We start from the raw sequence: 17,243 nt of genomic DNA on the forward strand, positions 1-17,243 counted from the left end.
GGGTTGGCTTAACCCTGAAATTGTCCCCCCTCGCCCTCCTCCCCTGCCCCTTTCCCTGCCCCTCCCCCTCCCCGACCCCAACCTTGAACCTCCTACCTTCTGTACAAATAATATTAAACCTGTCACCGGGCAGGCCAACATTACGTGCCATACTCTGAAAGGCGGGAATAAATTGCCCTTTCACTGTTTGATGTAATCTCGTCAAGCCAGTTGAAGTGCATCGCACCTATTGAAAATACTTAATCGAGCTGTGGAAACTCACCTCTCGTTGGGAAGCGTCTGCGCGGTGCGTATCAGTCGCTAATAATTAATTTTGTACCGTTCGTTCGGTTTGAAGACAAATCTAAAACTGCGCCAAATGCGCTGGTGGGTTCCAGCCAGAGCGTGCAGTGCGTGTATGGCACCGCACGAGGGGCTGCAGCCTTCAGCGCACTTAATCTTTCGGATTTTTCAATTGTCACAAAGGGTGTGGAATGGTGAATTGCTCGAAATTCGTGTTTTGCAAGTGATTTATGTTAGACCTTTGACACCAAAGGAGCATGGTTTAGTTTGTGATTTGTTTAACATTAGATGCTTAAAGGTCTACACTATGGACACTAGATGTATCACGATAATTCTATATATCTACATGTATTGAACACGGGAATCCGCAACGCTGTCTTGTGAAGAAATTCAGCGTGCCTGTCTCCTATTCGTCACTCTGTGTTTTCCTAAGTATGGTCTATCTGCTTACTAAAAAATTATGGTCCAGTCGTCTTCAACTGGTATTTTACTCATGTCATGAATGAATCTACCCTTCCACGGCTACGCAGTTAGACCTATGGCTTTGTCGCATTACAGTCGTCAAACAAAAATTCTATATTAATTTGATTTAAACACAGGGAGTTTTTCTTTTCTCTCTATCTCTCTTTTTTGAATTTTACTTTTTTTCTGGGTAGGTATTTGACCTGCTCCGTACTCTGCCGTGCGTGCCAATGACCGAGCGTTTGTCCCTTGCGAGCAGAAATGCAACGTATAGGCAAGGCCGGTGTCACTACATAATGCACTCAGACATGTTGGAAGCAAACTAGCCATGGAAAATATGCAACCAACATCCAAACCATTAATGATCACAGCAGAGGGCTTCGTAAAGATAACCATCCCCAGGAAAATTTAAAGATTTTGGCGAAAAAGAAGAGAAGGGGCAACGAAATACAATGGTCATTAATATGAAAAAATAGTACAGCAAGGTTTATCTGGTATGATTGATCATTGATTAATATACGGGCTTACAGGTATGACTCAAAATCATTATTAACAGCTACACAAATCTGTAGCAGGCTCTGAAAAGTAAATTTCTTTGGAGAGGCAAATCCCATTTCTTCTGTTGTCTGGGATATCTAAAGATGTGGCTTTGAACTGGCTACAAGGAGGGTAAAGATAAACGTGCATGCCCTGTAACCGCCGAACGTATTTTTTGTAAATCGTAAAATGCGTAGGCATCAACGTTTCTGTGGCGAACACGAAATGTAATTGTTGAAAGGTAGCAAGTTGTCCTACGTTATCACGGAGACATGTTTGATAATCTTCCTCTATTATGAGAATAAAACCTGAGTAAATTGTTATTTCTGGACTCGGTTGAGTTGGCGTTCAGTCTCCAAAGCAACCACTTTAATTCAACCACGATCTCAAAAGTAGCGGTAGACACCGCTAATCGGCCGAGACCGTACTGCGCAACCTCCTTGGCACGAGGTTGGCATTCATCGCCAGAAACAAAATGGCGGTCAGCTTTGAATAGAGAGTTTTTGCTTCGCCTGCCCGCTGTTAGTATGTGAGTCATTGAGTTTTGATAGGTGTGAAACAATTCTTCCTCCGTGCAATAGCTGCGAACTTGGACAGGAAACTTGTCAAGGGAAAGGACTCGACAGAATCGAACAGGAAACTGTAACAATAGTGCGTTATGATGCAAGCAAACAGGTATGGACAGATGGAGTGAAATTGGTAAGTCAAACATTTTCGTTTTGAAATGCTTGTAGAATTTTGCTCTTCAATTTTGAAGTAGAGCAAAGCTGTATTTCCCAAATCTTTATGATTTTTTATAATGATCCATTGTTATCTTTCGGTAGATAAGAGCTTGCAGAAGTTAGAACTTAAGTCAAATTATGGCTATGTTGCGGTGATGCATAATCTCACGAGGGATAGTAGTATCGGCCAAGGTAACGTTGAGCAGTGCACAGGGGCGTATCCAGCTTTTGGTGATGGGGAGGGGGGATCCAAAAGCGAATGCGGTTCGGGTTTATTCAACATGATGTCGGGGGGATATCAGAAGCCTTTCGGTCCCAACATTCCTGCTTTTATTTCGTGGTGTTGTTTTCTAAGAGTTATGGTGCTAATATTTGATAAATAAAATAATATTAATACTTTTTGATTAGAGAAATCCGTTTTGGGGGCAAGTTCCCCCCCCAACTGGATACGCCACTGGCGGTTCATCATAGCTGACACTGATCAGAGTTTTCGTTTTCCAGTTGGTTATATCAAGCAATTAATAAGTCTAACAACAATAAGCTTTTCTCAGCTCTAATTCTGGAGCGGTTCCAACAGCGGAGATGGAAGGTCGCTTCATTCACACAAAAAATTGCGTTGGGTTGGGAGGCCGTACATACATATTCATAAACACCAAAGCCATGCTGGAGTTCCCGCACCGCTCTTAGTGTGCAATGGGGAATCCCTGAATTGATAATCCTCCTGTTAGTAAAAGCATCCTCCGGGACATCAATAGAATATTGTAAATTATTCTGCGGCGCTTTGCTCGTCATTGCTGGCCGTGAGAGTAGGAAACTGAGAGAGAGAGAGACCCGGGGTCACGGCAGCACCGCTGATTAAGTATTCGCTCTCTATACAGTGAATCGATGGGTCCACTGGCGCCGTAAGTACGTGCACACCAGGACTGCATCAGACGCGATTGCGCTGTTGTGGTAATTATCATCAGTGTCTCTTGCGCTCCGCGTCATCATCGTCGGCAGCCAGCTTGCACAAGCTAGCCCCAGCATCTCCTGCGTCGATGCACTCGCTTGACTATGCTGATTTGCCGGGGTTAATCTTCAGGCGATGCTTTGTCATTCATTCAGCTCTCCCTGCCCTGTAGGTTTCGTCTTCAATACTCAGATGCCCGGTGGTCCAGAACTGTCAATCGACATGAGATGTTGAAATTTGCCGTCGAGTCGTCTTACTATTATTAATTTTTTTTTTGCTTGTGCGCTGTTATGTGGCTAATGGTTAATCTTTTAACCGCCACCCATTTGTGTAACCTGCCTGCCTTGTTTCCCGTTAGTCACAAATTTCTCGTTTTAAAACTCCGGGCGGTTCCAAGAACCTACATTTAGAAGGAGAACTCGCTGACCGCACCCTGGGTAACAAGAGAAGACCTCGTGTTCGACCAGCGCCTTACAAGACTGCGTTGTTGTGGAGAGAGCCTGGCTTCATTGTGCGAGAGACCTCAATTGGCAAGCGTCGACTGTTTAATACCAGCGGATGACTCCATGATGCCCAGTAGGTGAAAGAGAAAAGTGGTGTATATGGTGTGATGTCGACAGTGTTACTGTGTACGCAAGGTATCGCATAGCGCTGAGCCAAGCCGGAGAAGAATTACCAGTCTGGAAACCCGATACTCCGAAGACTGTTTTGACATCTATTCCCATCGGCCGGTTTCTTTACTGTCTCGAAAGACGCCTATTGCAGCTATCCTCTGCGGGGAAGGTATTAAGCCCGTTCATTCTTGCAGACACTTGTAATTTCAAGACGCGGAGTCGCAGGGACCTTGTCGCGTTGTGGCGAAACATCAAATAGTACATGGCTGTAAACACATTGTGAACAGTGTTCTGTCCGATTTCTAGACCATTTTTTTTCAACTTTATTTTTTTAATCTTGTGTTGCTCGGTATCCTCCAGCACCAATCATCATGTAAATGCGGCGATACGATCTCACCCGTCTCCACTAGAAAGCCAATATCTTACCTCAGAGGCAAATCCATTAGGAGGAGTGGACGCGAGAGCATCTGGAGTCCCAACCGTACCGGCCTCTCGCTACCTCGATCGGAAATCGCCCACTTGTTCTTTTCTTTCTCTCGTAATATCATTGAATAATGGCCTCTCATCAACCCACATCTGGTCCGTCTCCAGTAGGCAACTCTACCGGGAGCCGGACCCAAGCACCGAAGCAAGACTATGGCCTAGATGTCTGGCAGCCAAGGGAAAAGGTAAGACAATAGATTCACCCGTGGTTTTTGTCTGTGTTTGTCTGTTGGTCAGCCTGTCTGGTTGGTGCCTGCCCTTTCTCCGATGTTCACCTTTGCTTAAAAATAGGTACAAACCATCGTTATATGGAAATTGTAATTATACTTCCCTATGAACGAAAAGGCCTCGATGGAAAAATGGCGCGCAATAAAACCACGACCTTCGCAGTGGTCTCTGTCTTTGACGTCTTTTTTTGCGGTTCATGAGACCATCTTAACACAACGTTTTAGTTCACGCGTAAATCTGTTGTGTACTTTGTCGCCAGGAGGCTGTAGCCAAAATAAAAATTAGTGGTCTCTTCAGACGTCAGTAAGAGGCCGCTCGTTACAGGACAGTGAAACAACCAGACTTAGAAACGTACACTGCCCGAACAGTATTTTATCATACGCAACAGATTCCACCAAGTCCACTCTGAAGTTTGAGTCTTTGAGAGCCAAAACCTATCAGTGATGACATCAACATTGTTTGAATCTCAACAAAAGATTACTCCAAATGTCTTGGCCAAACTGACGCGATGAGAATGACAAGGAGTCAAAGATATCCCTTACATCTCAGGTTTTGATTAGTTCCCACTCCAGATGGGAATGGGCTGAAGGGCATATAAGCCCTTGTTATGCACCGGCCCTGTGTCTAACCCTTGTTTCATTTTCCCCTCTTCGCATCGTCTTCTCTCCCGGAATTAACGCTGCCGGGGCCTGCATAGACGAATACCTCAGAATTCGATTCTCTTTACGCGGTGAACGGAAATTAAGAGATGGGGATCAATAAGGGAAATGAACCTTGCAGCCTTTGATAGAAGATAATACATGTTCATGTACTTCAATATAAATACCAGTGCAGGAAACCGCTACCAGAAACGCAGGGAAATTAATCTGGGCATGCACTTTATAAAATGATGCGAACAGTGATAAAGGCACGAAAAAGCCAAATTAATTACGGAAATTCCAGATAACGTCTGAGCGCCTTGACATTTCCCAGATCTCCAAATCAGATATTGTTTCAATTATAATTTTTTTTCTAGATCACTACATCAGAATTTAGATTTTTTTTACTAGAAGAGAAGAACAAGTTACACACGTGTTGTACTTCTGTCGGCTGCGGTTGAGAATTTTGTGAATTCGGGGAATTCTGTGACTAAGCTGGCAGTGCCTGAAAGGTAGCATAAAATTAGTCATGGTAAAAGCCTGTTATTAAGGTAGGACATGGTCCAGAATAGATGTCAAAATTTGAGTGCAGTGTCCCTAAAGGTGAATGCATTCTGCCGCTTGTGTGTAGCGCTTATTTCTTGGATTGATCGAAACAGTCGTATAGAAAATTGAACATTTCCTAAAGGAAAGGGAGAGGAGAAATCCAGGATTTCGATTTGTTGGACCTCATCGTCCAAACTCTAGTGACCAGGAGTAACGATTCCTTGGTTGTGGTTGTTGGCTGATTTCTACCCAGAGATCAGCCAGTCTGTGTTTTGCATTCACACATCCGTCGCTCTCGTGGCCATGAATGGTCGTATCAATATCCGGGAATCGTTCCATTATAGCTCGCAGTTTTTCTGCACTCTATTGGTCATTGCCCACTGTCAAGTGCTTGCTACCTTCGCTCCTCTCGTGCCCCACCCGTGGTCTCATTTGGCTCCAGACCTTCCTCATTATGGCCGTCTGAGAGATGAGTCCTTTTTCGGTTCTAGCCAACGTTGTTTTTCAAATTTCTCTGCTTTCCAGCATTCCAGATTTCGACCAGCTGTTTTGAGTGTCTATTTTCCAGGTATACATGCTTTTCAATTTTTTTTATAAAAAGCTCACTTTCTGACGAGTGACACCAGTGTATCCTCGGGCGAGGTCCGTGGAATTAAGTCAGCGGACCCTCATGTCGTTGGTTGAGTTTCATGACTGATGACATCCGCGATAAAAGGTGAATTGAAGAAATAGTACGGTTTTAACTTGCAGTGACTCGAGAATTTTGGGCAACACAATCAGCGGTTCATAATTATTCAAAGATGTATATGGAAAAGGCAGGAATAAAGTGAGGCCGACACTTGCCCCGGCCGATGAACCTGACCAGCGATGTACCTCACTGCATTTCCGATACGTTGTCATTTACCATGATAAACCAAGCATACTGGAATGCGTCGTGTCGGGCCCAGCGAGCAACTCCTTCGTCTTTAGTATAACCAGGAAACGCAAGTGTAGCTAGATGACCTGCATAATATGCAGATATTAGCCACAGTGGATTGGCGAGCGAGCAGCTGTTCATCAAGACCTAAATTAGAATTTCATGGCCACTCAACTTCTTAAAGCGACGCCCATTCGAAGCACGGTCGCCGTAAATCAGTTCTGGCCAAATTCGGATTTCAAGTCAAATCTGTGAACAAACATAAATGACTCCAAGCAGATACCAACAAAGCCCATGCCAGCTGTATTTCTTCTTGAACATTTCTCGGGAGATACAAGTGTTGAGTATTGTCCCGCTTTTCAAACTCACAGAAATTTCACTTCGAAATCGCCCTGACGAGAGTTACTTTCCCACGCTAGGCATGTGGGCCTCTGTCCCTTACGCTTTATAACCGAGCACTTGCATTATTACGGACGATTATGCACTTGCTACACATCAACCATTCCCCCGGCGGGATTTATCACTGTCACCCCCGTCCAAAAAAGGGGCAATCGGCCCTTGATCTGCCCGATATCGCAGCCTGCATAATTGCCATGGTTAGAAGAGGCCAGCAATTCTCATGCAGAGACCCACGACGGAACACAATGCCTGGACGCAGTCAATATATATAATCGTAGGTGCCGGTTTCCTTTTTGTTTTTTGTTTTTTAAGCAAAACGTTTTGTTCCGTTTGCTCCATTGGATCCATGAAATCGGTCAAAAATATTTAATGAACCTCTGCAGTAGTGAAATTAGAATCACCAGAATTTTCTAGATGCACTTCCTTGTGTATAGACCACTCTCATTTACTTACAACTTTTAAGGAATGGACGCGACTAATGCTCCAATATTGACAAGAATATAATATAAAAATCAGTGCTCTAGAATATGTGATTGCCGAGCTTTCGGTAACTGAGTACCTTCTTTAGGGCAAGCAGATTCAGTTCTGAATGAACGCAGAAAAATCCACGTTCATTCCCCCTCCCGACCACCCCGTCCATTCTATGGTATATTCCTTTTGAAAGTTGTCCAATAGAATCCCCCTCAATGAACTTGGCGCGCGCGTTGCGCGTCGCAAGCACATAGACCAAACTATCGACGAGAATATAATATCAAATCAGTGCTCTGAAATATGTGATTGCCGAGCTTTCGGAGAGACCATGCGTCGCCATGGTGACCGCTTCGCGGGACACTTGCGCAGTGTGCGCCAAAAATCACCTGGTCTCACTGTTGCGCAGTACTTTTGCCCGCCGCCACATACCCTCGGTGACGTAAGCGTCTGCATCCTGATGCGGAAAGCGTCATCTGATGTACCGCGTAAGGAACTGGAGCAGCGCATCATTTTCGAACTTGGGACGCTGCATCCAGGGGGAATGAACGTGGATTTCTCCTCGTTCATTCAGAGCTGAATCTGCTTGCACTGCACATAGAGTGAGATGCATTGACCGCCGTTTACATGGAACCATGGAACCGGAAGTTAACGCGCAATTTCAGCGATCATCCAATGGGAGACTGTAAATCATGGCGCGTCCGCCTTTGTGACAAAGTCACGAACTGGATAGAAGACATCAGCTTGTTTGCATTCAGAGCGATAAACCGTATGGTCGGTTGCTCGACAAACTACTTCGTTCAGAAACAGAGCAACTATACCAGGCACGAAATGGGACAGAGGGGTAACCCCCCAACATGTCAAGGTCGAAGAGTGAAACCGAACGAAATAACTGGGACAGATATATACAGGATTGTAAGGGATATCAGTTACAGCCGTTGTCAATGCATCGGGCCAATTTCAAATCATTCTGCGGATTTCACTCCGTTTTGTCTCGACTCAGTTTGTTGTGTATCAGTTGTGTTTACTTGAAATGTTGGGCCGGCTGACCAGGCTGGCGCAGGCTGACGCCTGCTAGGCCATCTCAGTTTCCATCATCCCGGGGGGGGGGGCAAGTGGCTTCTCCAAGGCGGCAATGTGTCCTTTCAACATATCTCGTTTTGGTTGACATTCACGGTGGATGGAGATAAATCTATAACAATTGATTTCCTTCCCCCGGTTTTCGGCCAGGCCGCATCGGACTAACAGCACCCTACTTTGTGTTGATCCGACTTCGACTTAAGTTGGGAGTACATGTACATTTTGGGATTACAATGTACACGTATTTCTGGTCGAGTGTAAGAATGTAATTACCGAGAGACGCACCAGTAGAAGCCATGGTCCAGAATCTCGCTTTTGTGTTGAAAGCTTATGAAAAAAAAAACCACTAGTAATGATGTTGCTGTGTACAAATTGCTAATGACGGACTTTTAGAATCGGGAAGTAAGGAGCCCTTTTCTGCTCGTCTGTATCCTTATAGAATAAACGGCACTTGACAGTTTTGGGGCATGGCTTGCGCCTGATTGTGATCAAAGTAGGTCTGTATATGTCTTGGTGTCACTTCAAGTCCTCCTACACGCTCTTGTCAAATACAAGGAGGAAGGTGACATTGGTTCTGTTGCAATTAAGCGGTTGAGTTTGATTCGGTGAATGTTCGATTTTCTGTAAGCCAGGCGGACAAATTGTTTGTAACAGTGAATTATTAAGGGGGGGGGGGCTTCAGGGATCACATCGGTCACATTGGCCGTGGGTTGATTTGATTACGGTTCATCGGCTCCCCTCATCCTGTATACCCCGACTCGAAATGAAATGTCAACGTGTGCGCGAATGTATTGCATTGTACTTGTGTGCTCACCAGCATGTCGGCCATGCAGGCACGGGAATGGACGTAATTAAAGGGGAAATGTCATAATAAATAAATAATAAATGGATGCTGGCTATATCTATGCCTTTCCGGCTCCAATGCCGTTGTTGCTCGTCAAATGAAGTCAACCACGGATCTTAGTAACACGGATGTGTGTTAACACCTATTGCTTTAAAGAAGCACGAAGTGAGGAAAGTCTTGGGGAGTGTTCACGGGTACACCTGAGCAGGCGACTTGCTCGTCTTACAATGAGCTCTCCCGTACATTATGAGCCCCGAGCTGGGCCAATAGAGGGTGCAATTTTCTCAGCAAAGGTGGATCCTGATGGTCGAAACTGCACTTTGCTGGTTCACAAACGACTAAGAAATGCCTGCATTACGGCGCGTATATTGCTACCGAAGAAAAATGAACACTCCCGACCAACGTTGCGTTTTTCAACCAATGGGGGGGGGGGTGCCTGCTCAACGCAGATATCCGCTGCCCCCTTCCGGTTCCTTCATTTAATACTGAAATGATACGTGGACTTATTTCAGAACTCATTGGAGAAGTAATTTTTATCATGTAAACCTAGTAATGTCGCAGCATCAGTTTCGACATCTTAAGTTACCTTATATGCATTGCCTAGTCTTCGAAATTGTGAACAGAAACGATTTACCAAAATCAAATATAAAATCACACACCACAGCTTGGGCCAACAAGTGTGATGTACGGTACATTCGAAATTAAGGGAGGATCTTTTGAAGGCGAAAAATAAATTTCAAACATGGAAAACGAATCAGTACTCGAACATTGGAAAAATAACAAAACAATTCAGAAGGCAACACACAGTTTCACTTAGAGGATAAGGCTAAATTTGAAATTGTTGCAGTTTTGTTGTCTTCCGTCAACGGAATATGTCGCTTGAGTCGTAATACTGCGTCGATTTTTGAGCGCTCTGCCTGTCCGCTGCTTTGATATCCGCTTGTCACGTATTTTGCAAAGTAATGTAACTATGCGCCAAGCACTCAGTCACACCCAAAATGTAATGAATATCGCTAACGTTACAGCGGGTATGTAAACCCGGGCAAACAGTGCCCGGCATTAGGTAAACGAATTGCCGTTAAGGGCCCACAGAGCCTTCATAACCGGTGACATATTACGGTCTGAGGTCACCGGTGATTGGCCGGCGAGGCGGAAACCATACACATCACGGCGACACTTGAGGGCACTCGAGCCTCATTATCGGGGGAAGAAGGAATCAACTCCAGGCCGAGTGAACAAGCTCCAAATGGACTTTCAATAAAAGTTGGAGTGCTTTCAATTCTGGAAATATGAGTTCCTCCAGACATCATTATTCACAGGTTCCCTCAGCTTTGTGGGGTAAAAACGCAACCCCTTTTCGGACAGCGTTTGCTATAATTTGCTCGTGAATTTAATAAAAATCCACCGTTTTTATGATACAATAGGAGAACCAGGTCGTTCGTATTCACGTGCCGAGGGATACCATTGTCCTGTCACACAAAGTAATTTGTCATGCTAGGACGGAGGGGACTGTTAATGGCCAACAGCAAATGGAGGTTTCACTGTCCTCTGTCGTTATTTATGCTCCAGTTATGACCACCTGCTCATTGCCAGAGAACGGAGAGGAAATCACGTGGCGTCTCGTCTTCTGAAGTGTTACTGCAGATGAGATAGTGTGTTTGGTAAAAAAATGTCACGCAGAAAGCGGGAAGTGTTTTTTTCACAACGGTAGCCATGCATATGCGGTGATCTAGTCATCTATTCATCCGTTCATGTATATATCACCAATCTATTGGATCTGTCTGCTTCTGTGGTTTTTTTTTTTTTTTAAATTACATTGGAACGTGTAGGCAGCCTCCGAAGATGCTTCCTTGGCGGTCGAGGTTATCCCTTCCCCGTTGGTTGCTTTAGCAGCACGGAGTTGTAGACGGTCCGCAGCCAGTAGGCAGTCATGCCAACTCGTTGGCACATGGCTTTACGGTCATTTCGTCCCCTAGTTCATTCGCCAGACATCCTCTTAACCTTCCCAGTATGTCCTCCGTCACCCTACCACGCACACAGCCAGAGACATGCCTGGCGTAATCTCTCCCATCTCATTTTACCCCCAGACTCATTCAGCGTTTTATCCATTCTCCATCCATCATGTTCCGCGAATCCAAAACGTCACGTGGGCTCCTCCATCCGTGGCGGCTCCGCCGCATATTTGTCTCTCGCCATCTCCTTTGCCTCCCGTGTGCTCCGATCTATCATTTTCATGTCGTGCAGTGCCATCATATCATCACACCTTGTGCTACATCTGCTCACAGTTTAACACTTAACCTCTGCTCTTGCCCCAACCCCAATGTAAACCGGTATTTTTTGGAACAGGTGCGGCAATTAAGTCTGTTGCCATAAGCTTTAGTTATTTTGTACGTTTGTGTCGTTACCGATGGAATTTTTGATAATTTCTGAAGCTCATCTGTGTTGATAGAATCACTTAAAAAACAATGTTCCCCATGTTTCATACGACGGTGTTATGCAAACCTACGTAGGCCTATGTGTATGAACAAGTTTTGGTATCCGTTCGATGTAGGACTCACTAGTGTCCAAAGGTCTGATACCATTTCTGTGTATGAAAAATTTATGTAACCCCGCGTTCCAGCCGATCGGAGACGACTTCTGAAATGACGACGCAGTCTGGGTCGGCAAAGAGACAGCCTGTTGATTGGTCGATGGGAATCAGCCGATCGACCAATGTAGCGCGAATTTGACCGTCTTTGTGTTGCGACCATAGCTGCCTCCATGAAGAGACTGCATTTGAGAGATTCTGATATGGAAAGGCTTGGGGGTGAATTCCTGTGCATTCTGTCATTGCTTACTTTAAACGCTGAGAGATACAAGGACGAGCCTGACTACAGTACATGCACTATAAGGGTGACCATGTTTGTTCAACTTCCTGCTGTCTAAGGGAAAAGTGTTTGTGTTGTCAGCTACTCGAATGACTTGATGCGCCATGTTGTTCGGTGACGAAATTGACGTACAGGAGGCACCTATTCAATAGGAGCTATCAGTCAATTGCTCACGACCTGCCGGTCAGCTGGTAGCGATGTAATGCAGATTTGTGCTGGATTTCCGCGCATGATATCACAGACCTTCGCTGACGCCTATTTCACGAACTACACATGAGCCCAGTTCCGCCAAAAACCTTTTCAAACCACAAAGACATATCAGCACTGCCAACTTGTCATCTGTGTTGTCTAAGCCAGAGTGATCCATACATATACTCCCTGTAGTCTGTCATATCTGCGTCTTCATAACCGATGCAAATGTTTTCGTTAATATCATCAATGATACTTAGTGCACCATCTCATGTCACTAACCAGTTAGTACTTGTTAAACCATGTGGTTTACACTAACCCAAATCACAAACGTTACAATAGTCCTTTCAGTATTGTCCTTTTTATTTGCTCCCATTTTTGTAGATAGACCGTACACTACGTAATGATTTTGTACCGGGGTACGGCTTGATTCCTTTTATGCCGAATTAAATCACGCCCAATGGGTTTGTCGCTCTAACTCCCAAACTTCTTCAGCCGCCCACTAGTCACACTCTTCAAGGGTTGCTTGTACTTTCTCAGCAGAAACATTCAATTGTCCATCGTCAGTCCTTCTTTCGCGCCAACCACATCTATAAACCCGCCAACCCGTTTATGAGAGTTTTTTCCTTATTGTGATACCTAATCCTCACGTACATCCCTTGGCAAAACCATAACAACCACTTCTTTCGAACGCCTACGCGTTTTTATTAATGTCTCAAATTTCACACCAGCCCTCGGTGTATTTTCACGCGCGAAGACAAGTGCACAGTGTTGTGACGTTAGAACTTAGGTGCGACCATTCGTCTTTTGAGTTTCACTGTTTCAGCCCACCCTGCGGGGAACCAGTCACCCATTTTCACCCACTCATTTTCGCACCCTGTATTGAATTTCTGACACTCTTCTCCATCAACCTGACAGCCATTCATGTTCTTTGATATGTATTCGCTTGCCCATGTTACTGCAGCATCAAGGTATGAAAAAAATACGCCCACCGCACGGTTGCCTTAGTGAGAAGAATTCAGTAAAATGTAAGAGAAAAATACGTGTAGGCCTACATCAATAATCTGGGACAAAAGGTTGCTGACATAAAATAATTGGAAACGAATAACCGCGAAGGAGAGAGCAAATGTTCGACATTGGAGAGGCTGCGTGCTGTGTCCATGTTAGATGTTGATGACATGTCGTCAGATAGTCGTGTTCTGCTCGCCTGCTGAAGTCGAAATTCATCTGCGCATCTGCAGCACCGTTAGGTAACTCGCCGAATTTCGACTTATCTAACGGTCGATCGTCTGCAAGTTGGGAACGAAGCAACCAACGTCCCCACACAAAGGTAGAAATACACCCTATGGCGTGCGCGCAATGCATGTGGAGAACAAAACCAAACCATGTTTGGCGCTTTCTTGACACGCTTTTTGTGGTGTGTACGTGCACATATTGAAAGCGATCGAGAGATGAAGGTCGTTCATGTTCGTGTCATATCAGTACCAAATATGCCAAGATTTACCGCGACGTGCATTTTGCTGCACCCTCATACAGGTGGTCTGAATGAGTTAATCTGGAAGTCCCTGCACTCTTTTGCAAGAGCGCGGCAGCAGCCAGACTTGGTTACAATATTTAACAAGCCAGCGTACCCGTACCGTCCGGCCTTCGGCACTCTCTCGCTGCGTTCCCAAGGCATCTGTCAGCATCGTGCACTCCGAAAGGAGGTCGCTCTCAGGAGCTCCCAGGCTCATTAGTCCATCAAAACAATCATCTCAATACCACTTTTATGCGAAAACACGATATTCGCACAGATGTATATTCCCAGAATAACCCACGTCATTGAAGGAAGTCATCAGGCGGTTAGTGTATAGTAATACTTTGTATTTGGCTATAAGCCAGGTGTGCAACTCATGCAATGGCGTTGACTAATCACAGTGCGCAAAATCTTTCGACTCTTTCCAAACGCGCATTGGGTCGAAAGATTTTGCGCACTGTGATTGGTCAACGCGTTGCAAACTCTTGGAGGCGCACTATTGTGAAACGCCCATATAGTTATGATGTACTTCCTGTTCACTGGACCCAAACATGTGGTTGAATGGTTCCACGTAAGTTGGCAATGGCGTCACGGACAGCTGATGCCCAGAAATACAGTGTATTCGTCTAACAGATACCAATGCGAGCTAAACGGTTTAATGCAACATGCATTATTTTACTTCACTAGTCTAATTAGGTTCAGATGCCATATCGAAACTACAATAAATTCACATACCTAAAGCCCGTATAATGTACTTGTATATTAACTTTTGCCACCATACCAAGTAACGCACAAAGGCATGGCTCATATTCTGAAACAAGTCATGTTGATCATTAACTGGTGAGGATATACTGCGATATGCTTGTGATGCAGTGATGTGTGCTCTTGGCGCATATATTGCGCCTTCAAATTTCAGAGACGCATTGGTCACCGGTCGCCAAATGACGTCACGGCGTCACACAATGACCAGGGTCAAACAGATGCGGTCTCGCCGCCAAATGAGGTAAAAAAAAAAGAAAAAAGGTCTCGAGGCACGAAGCGTCTCATCTCTGCGCCCCGATCTCAGGATGTTAAAAATTACAAGCAGTCAGAGGGTAAATATTGAACAACCATACGAAGCGTGCCTGGGGGATTTGGAGCCTTCCCTTTTTAAACAAGCTTTTTCTTTGGGGGGGGTGTTGTTCAGAATTTGCAAGTGACAATTGGCCAAATGAGTTGAGGCTGCAAGCAACTGGAAGACTGGAAGGCAAATGTTATTTTAACGCAGGCTCCATTTATTTTCTTTTTAGATGGGGGGGGGGGGTAATTACGGTTTTTTGTGTGTCTTGAGGTTTTGGATACTTGTCAATAATTTTCTTTTTCTGTCGCTAAATTTTTATTTCAATTCAACATTTTCCCTCTTGTCCTTCATTGCGATTCCTTGCTTGTTTCTACTAAAGCACCTATTCACATTACCTTCGTTTCAAAATTTCATGTGATCCATCTGGAAAAAAAATGAAATGTTTGAACCTATTTGGCTGCAGAAATCAGAAATCCCCAAAATCGTTTCTCAATGAATTTACACGCTTACTCAGACGGAGCAGTTGACAATCGCGACGACGATCAGTCGTATTAAGAAGAACTCTCAGGGTAAATGCACGCTTATTGCAATTTATTCAAATTAATTTCAAACGGGTACCGATGATTGAATCACTGGTCTTGTCAACAACGCAATATATCTCATCGTTTCTCTCTAGAGGAAGACAAACTATCTTGCTGTCTTCAACAAATAATGTGAGACAAAGATCAACCACGGGTTTAAAAGGGACAGTGAAGACAATTCCCCTTTAGACTAAGTTCGGATGTTTCGAAATCAATGGCATTGCATCGCGATTTTCATTAAATGTCATGGATGCATATATGAATGACTAACCACTCTTCTCCATATAGGACTACGCGTAGCTGAAAGGTTCATTAATTTTCCATGTGTCACAGGCGTAAAAACTTTTAATATGTCAGGTTAAATGGTGAAAAGGCACTAACTTAATGAGTATTGAAGTATGACATCGATAAACCACTCCTCCCAACACAGGACTGCAGTGTGGAACACACCTTATGTTAACATCCAGTCACAGCATCGAAAGATTTTCCATAGTGTCAAGTGCATTTCAAGTCTGTCAATTATTAGCCTTTATTGGTTCAGGATCAAAATTGGGGAGAAGAAAATCTCACCCCATTTTTTTTTGCACCGGCTGTGTATAAACGCCATGGAGGCGATCTACGCTCTGTCACACGCTGGAAGCCAGCGACGGCCATGCGGCATTAAACATGACACGAGTTGTCTCACTCGAATGACAGCCAGCGAGAATTGAGGTGCGGTGTTGAAGCAACTAACCGCATAAAAATGGCCTTAAAGAGAGAGCGCCACTTGCATGGAGTCCTCATCGCAAGTGGAATTCATCATTGCTTTACTACTGTGGGAAAAGCTTCACGGATATGGAAATTTACATGCAGATTTTAAAAATCGTTAATGCCAAGTGATCTTGGGATTCGCATGTGGGGAATTCCTGAAAGCATCGCCCACAATGATAATGCACAGTGTTTTGTTGTATTTACAGGATGAACACTCCTTTAAACAGACTTGGCGCCAAAGGAACACGTCAGGGGAGACGCACAAATTTATCATGGGTTATAATGCCTGAGCTTGCATAATTAATCAAGGTGGTGCGGTAACTCTATCCACCACTCGGCTTGTTATGGGATGTGCCTCCCCCGGATGCATCCTATCTAGGTAGTCGGTGTCTGCATTAAAGGCGCGTACACAAAATGCGCAGAGAATGGGGGAAATTGGACCATTGCAAAGGCGTACGGGAAATATGAGTGGATGAGGTTGGAGAGAAGATGGAAATTTAATAGACAGTATGAATTACTGAGATGTGTCCTCGTGAAGCTAATGGGGGGAATAAAGTAATAAAGGGTAGAGACCGTGAATTATTAAAAGTATCTATATGTATCACGTATCTCTGTATATTATGTGGATTTCAGTGTGCTCATTCGTTCATATAGATTATGTTGCAGTTTCTAATGTATACATTTCTCTGCTCCATTCGATACGGCTACTCGTCACACGCTCTAACCACTTTATATCATCAATATTCAGTGCTGTAATTGTTCACAGGCGCAAACATGTCAGTGTTAAAAGCAAGAGTTTGTTTTCCGCGGCATATTTTAAATAACAACATGTAGACACGCGCAGTTGATTAACATACACCAAAAAAGGAAATGGAAAATTATAATGCTATTTGTCAGCCGCTGATTGCTTTGCTGCCATGTTAGGACGGGGTTGGTGCTAATCACTTGTGCTGTTTTATGCTGAAGCACCAGTCCATTATTTGATGCATAATGATCAGGAGTTTTTAGGAAAAAAATCTCATTGTAATAATGTTGTCGACGCATGTTCAATAACATTTTATAATATGGTCGAGAGGCTTTTACATTGTCATAATGACCTGATCTGTATGGCG

At 44.4% G+C, this 17,243-nt stretch overlaps 1 protein-coding gene across 1 annotated transcript in view; it reads left to right on the forward strand.

Moving 5' to 3' along the window:
- The first annotated feature begins 2,025 nt into the window (after window positions 1-2,025).
- LOC110977465 (GTP-binding protein Di-Ras2-like) overlaps window positions 2,026-17,243 on the forward strand; it is a 47,390-nt gene continuing 32,172 nt past the window's right edge. The window contains exon 1 of the mRNA XM_022231643.2: window positions 2,026-4,234. Coding sequence (XP_022087335.1) covers window positions 4,121-4,234 — 114 coding nt within the window. The 5' untranslated portion in view covers window positions 2,026-4,120. The remainder of the gene's footprint in view (window positions 4,235-17,243) is intronic.

The sequence above is a fragment of the Acanthaster planci genome, linkage group LG12, assembly GCF_054643075.1.
Source record: "Acanthaster planci isolate LZ-2023a linkage group LG12, COTS_SCS, whole genome shotgun sequence".
NCBI classification, from domain to species: Eukaryota; Metazoa; Echinodermata; class Asteroidea; order Valvatida; family Acanthasteridae; genus Acanthaster; species Acanthaster planci.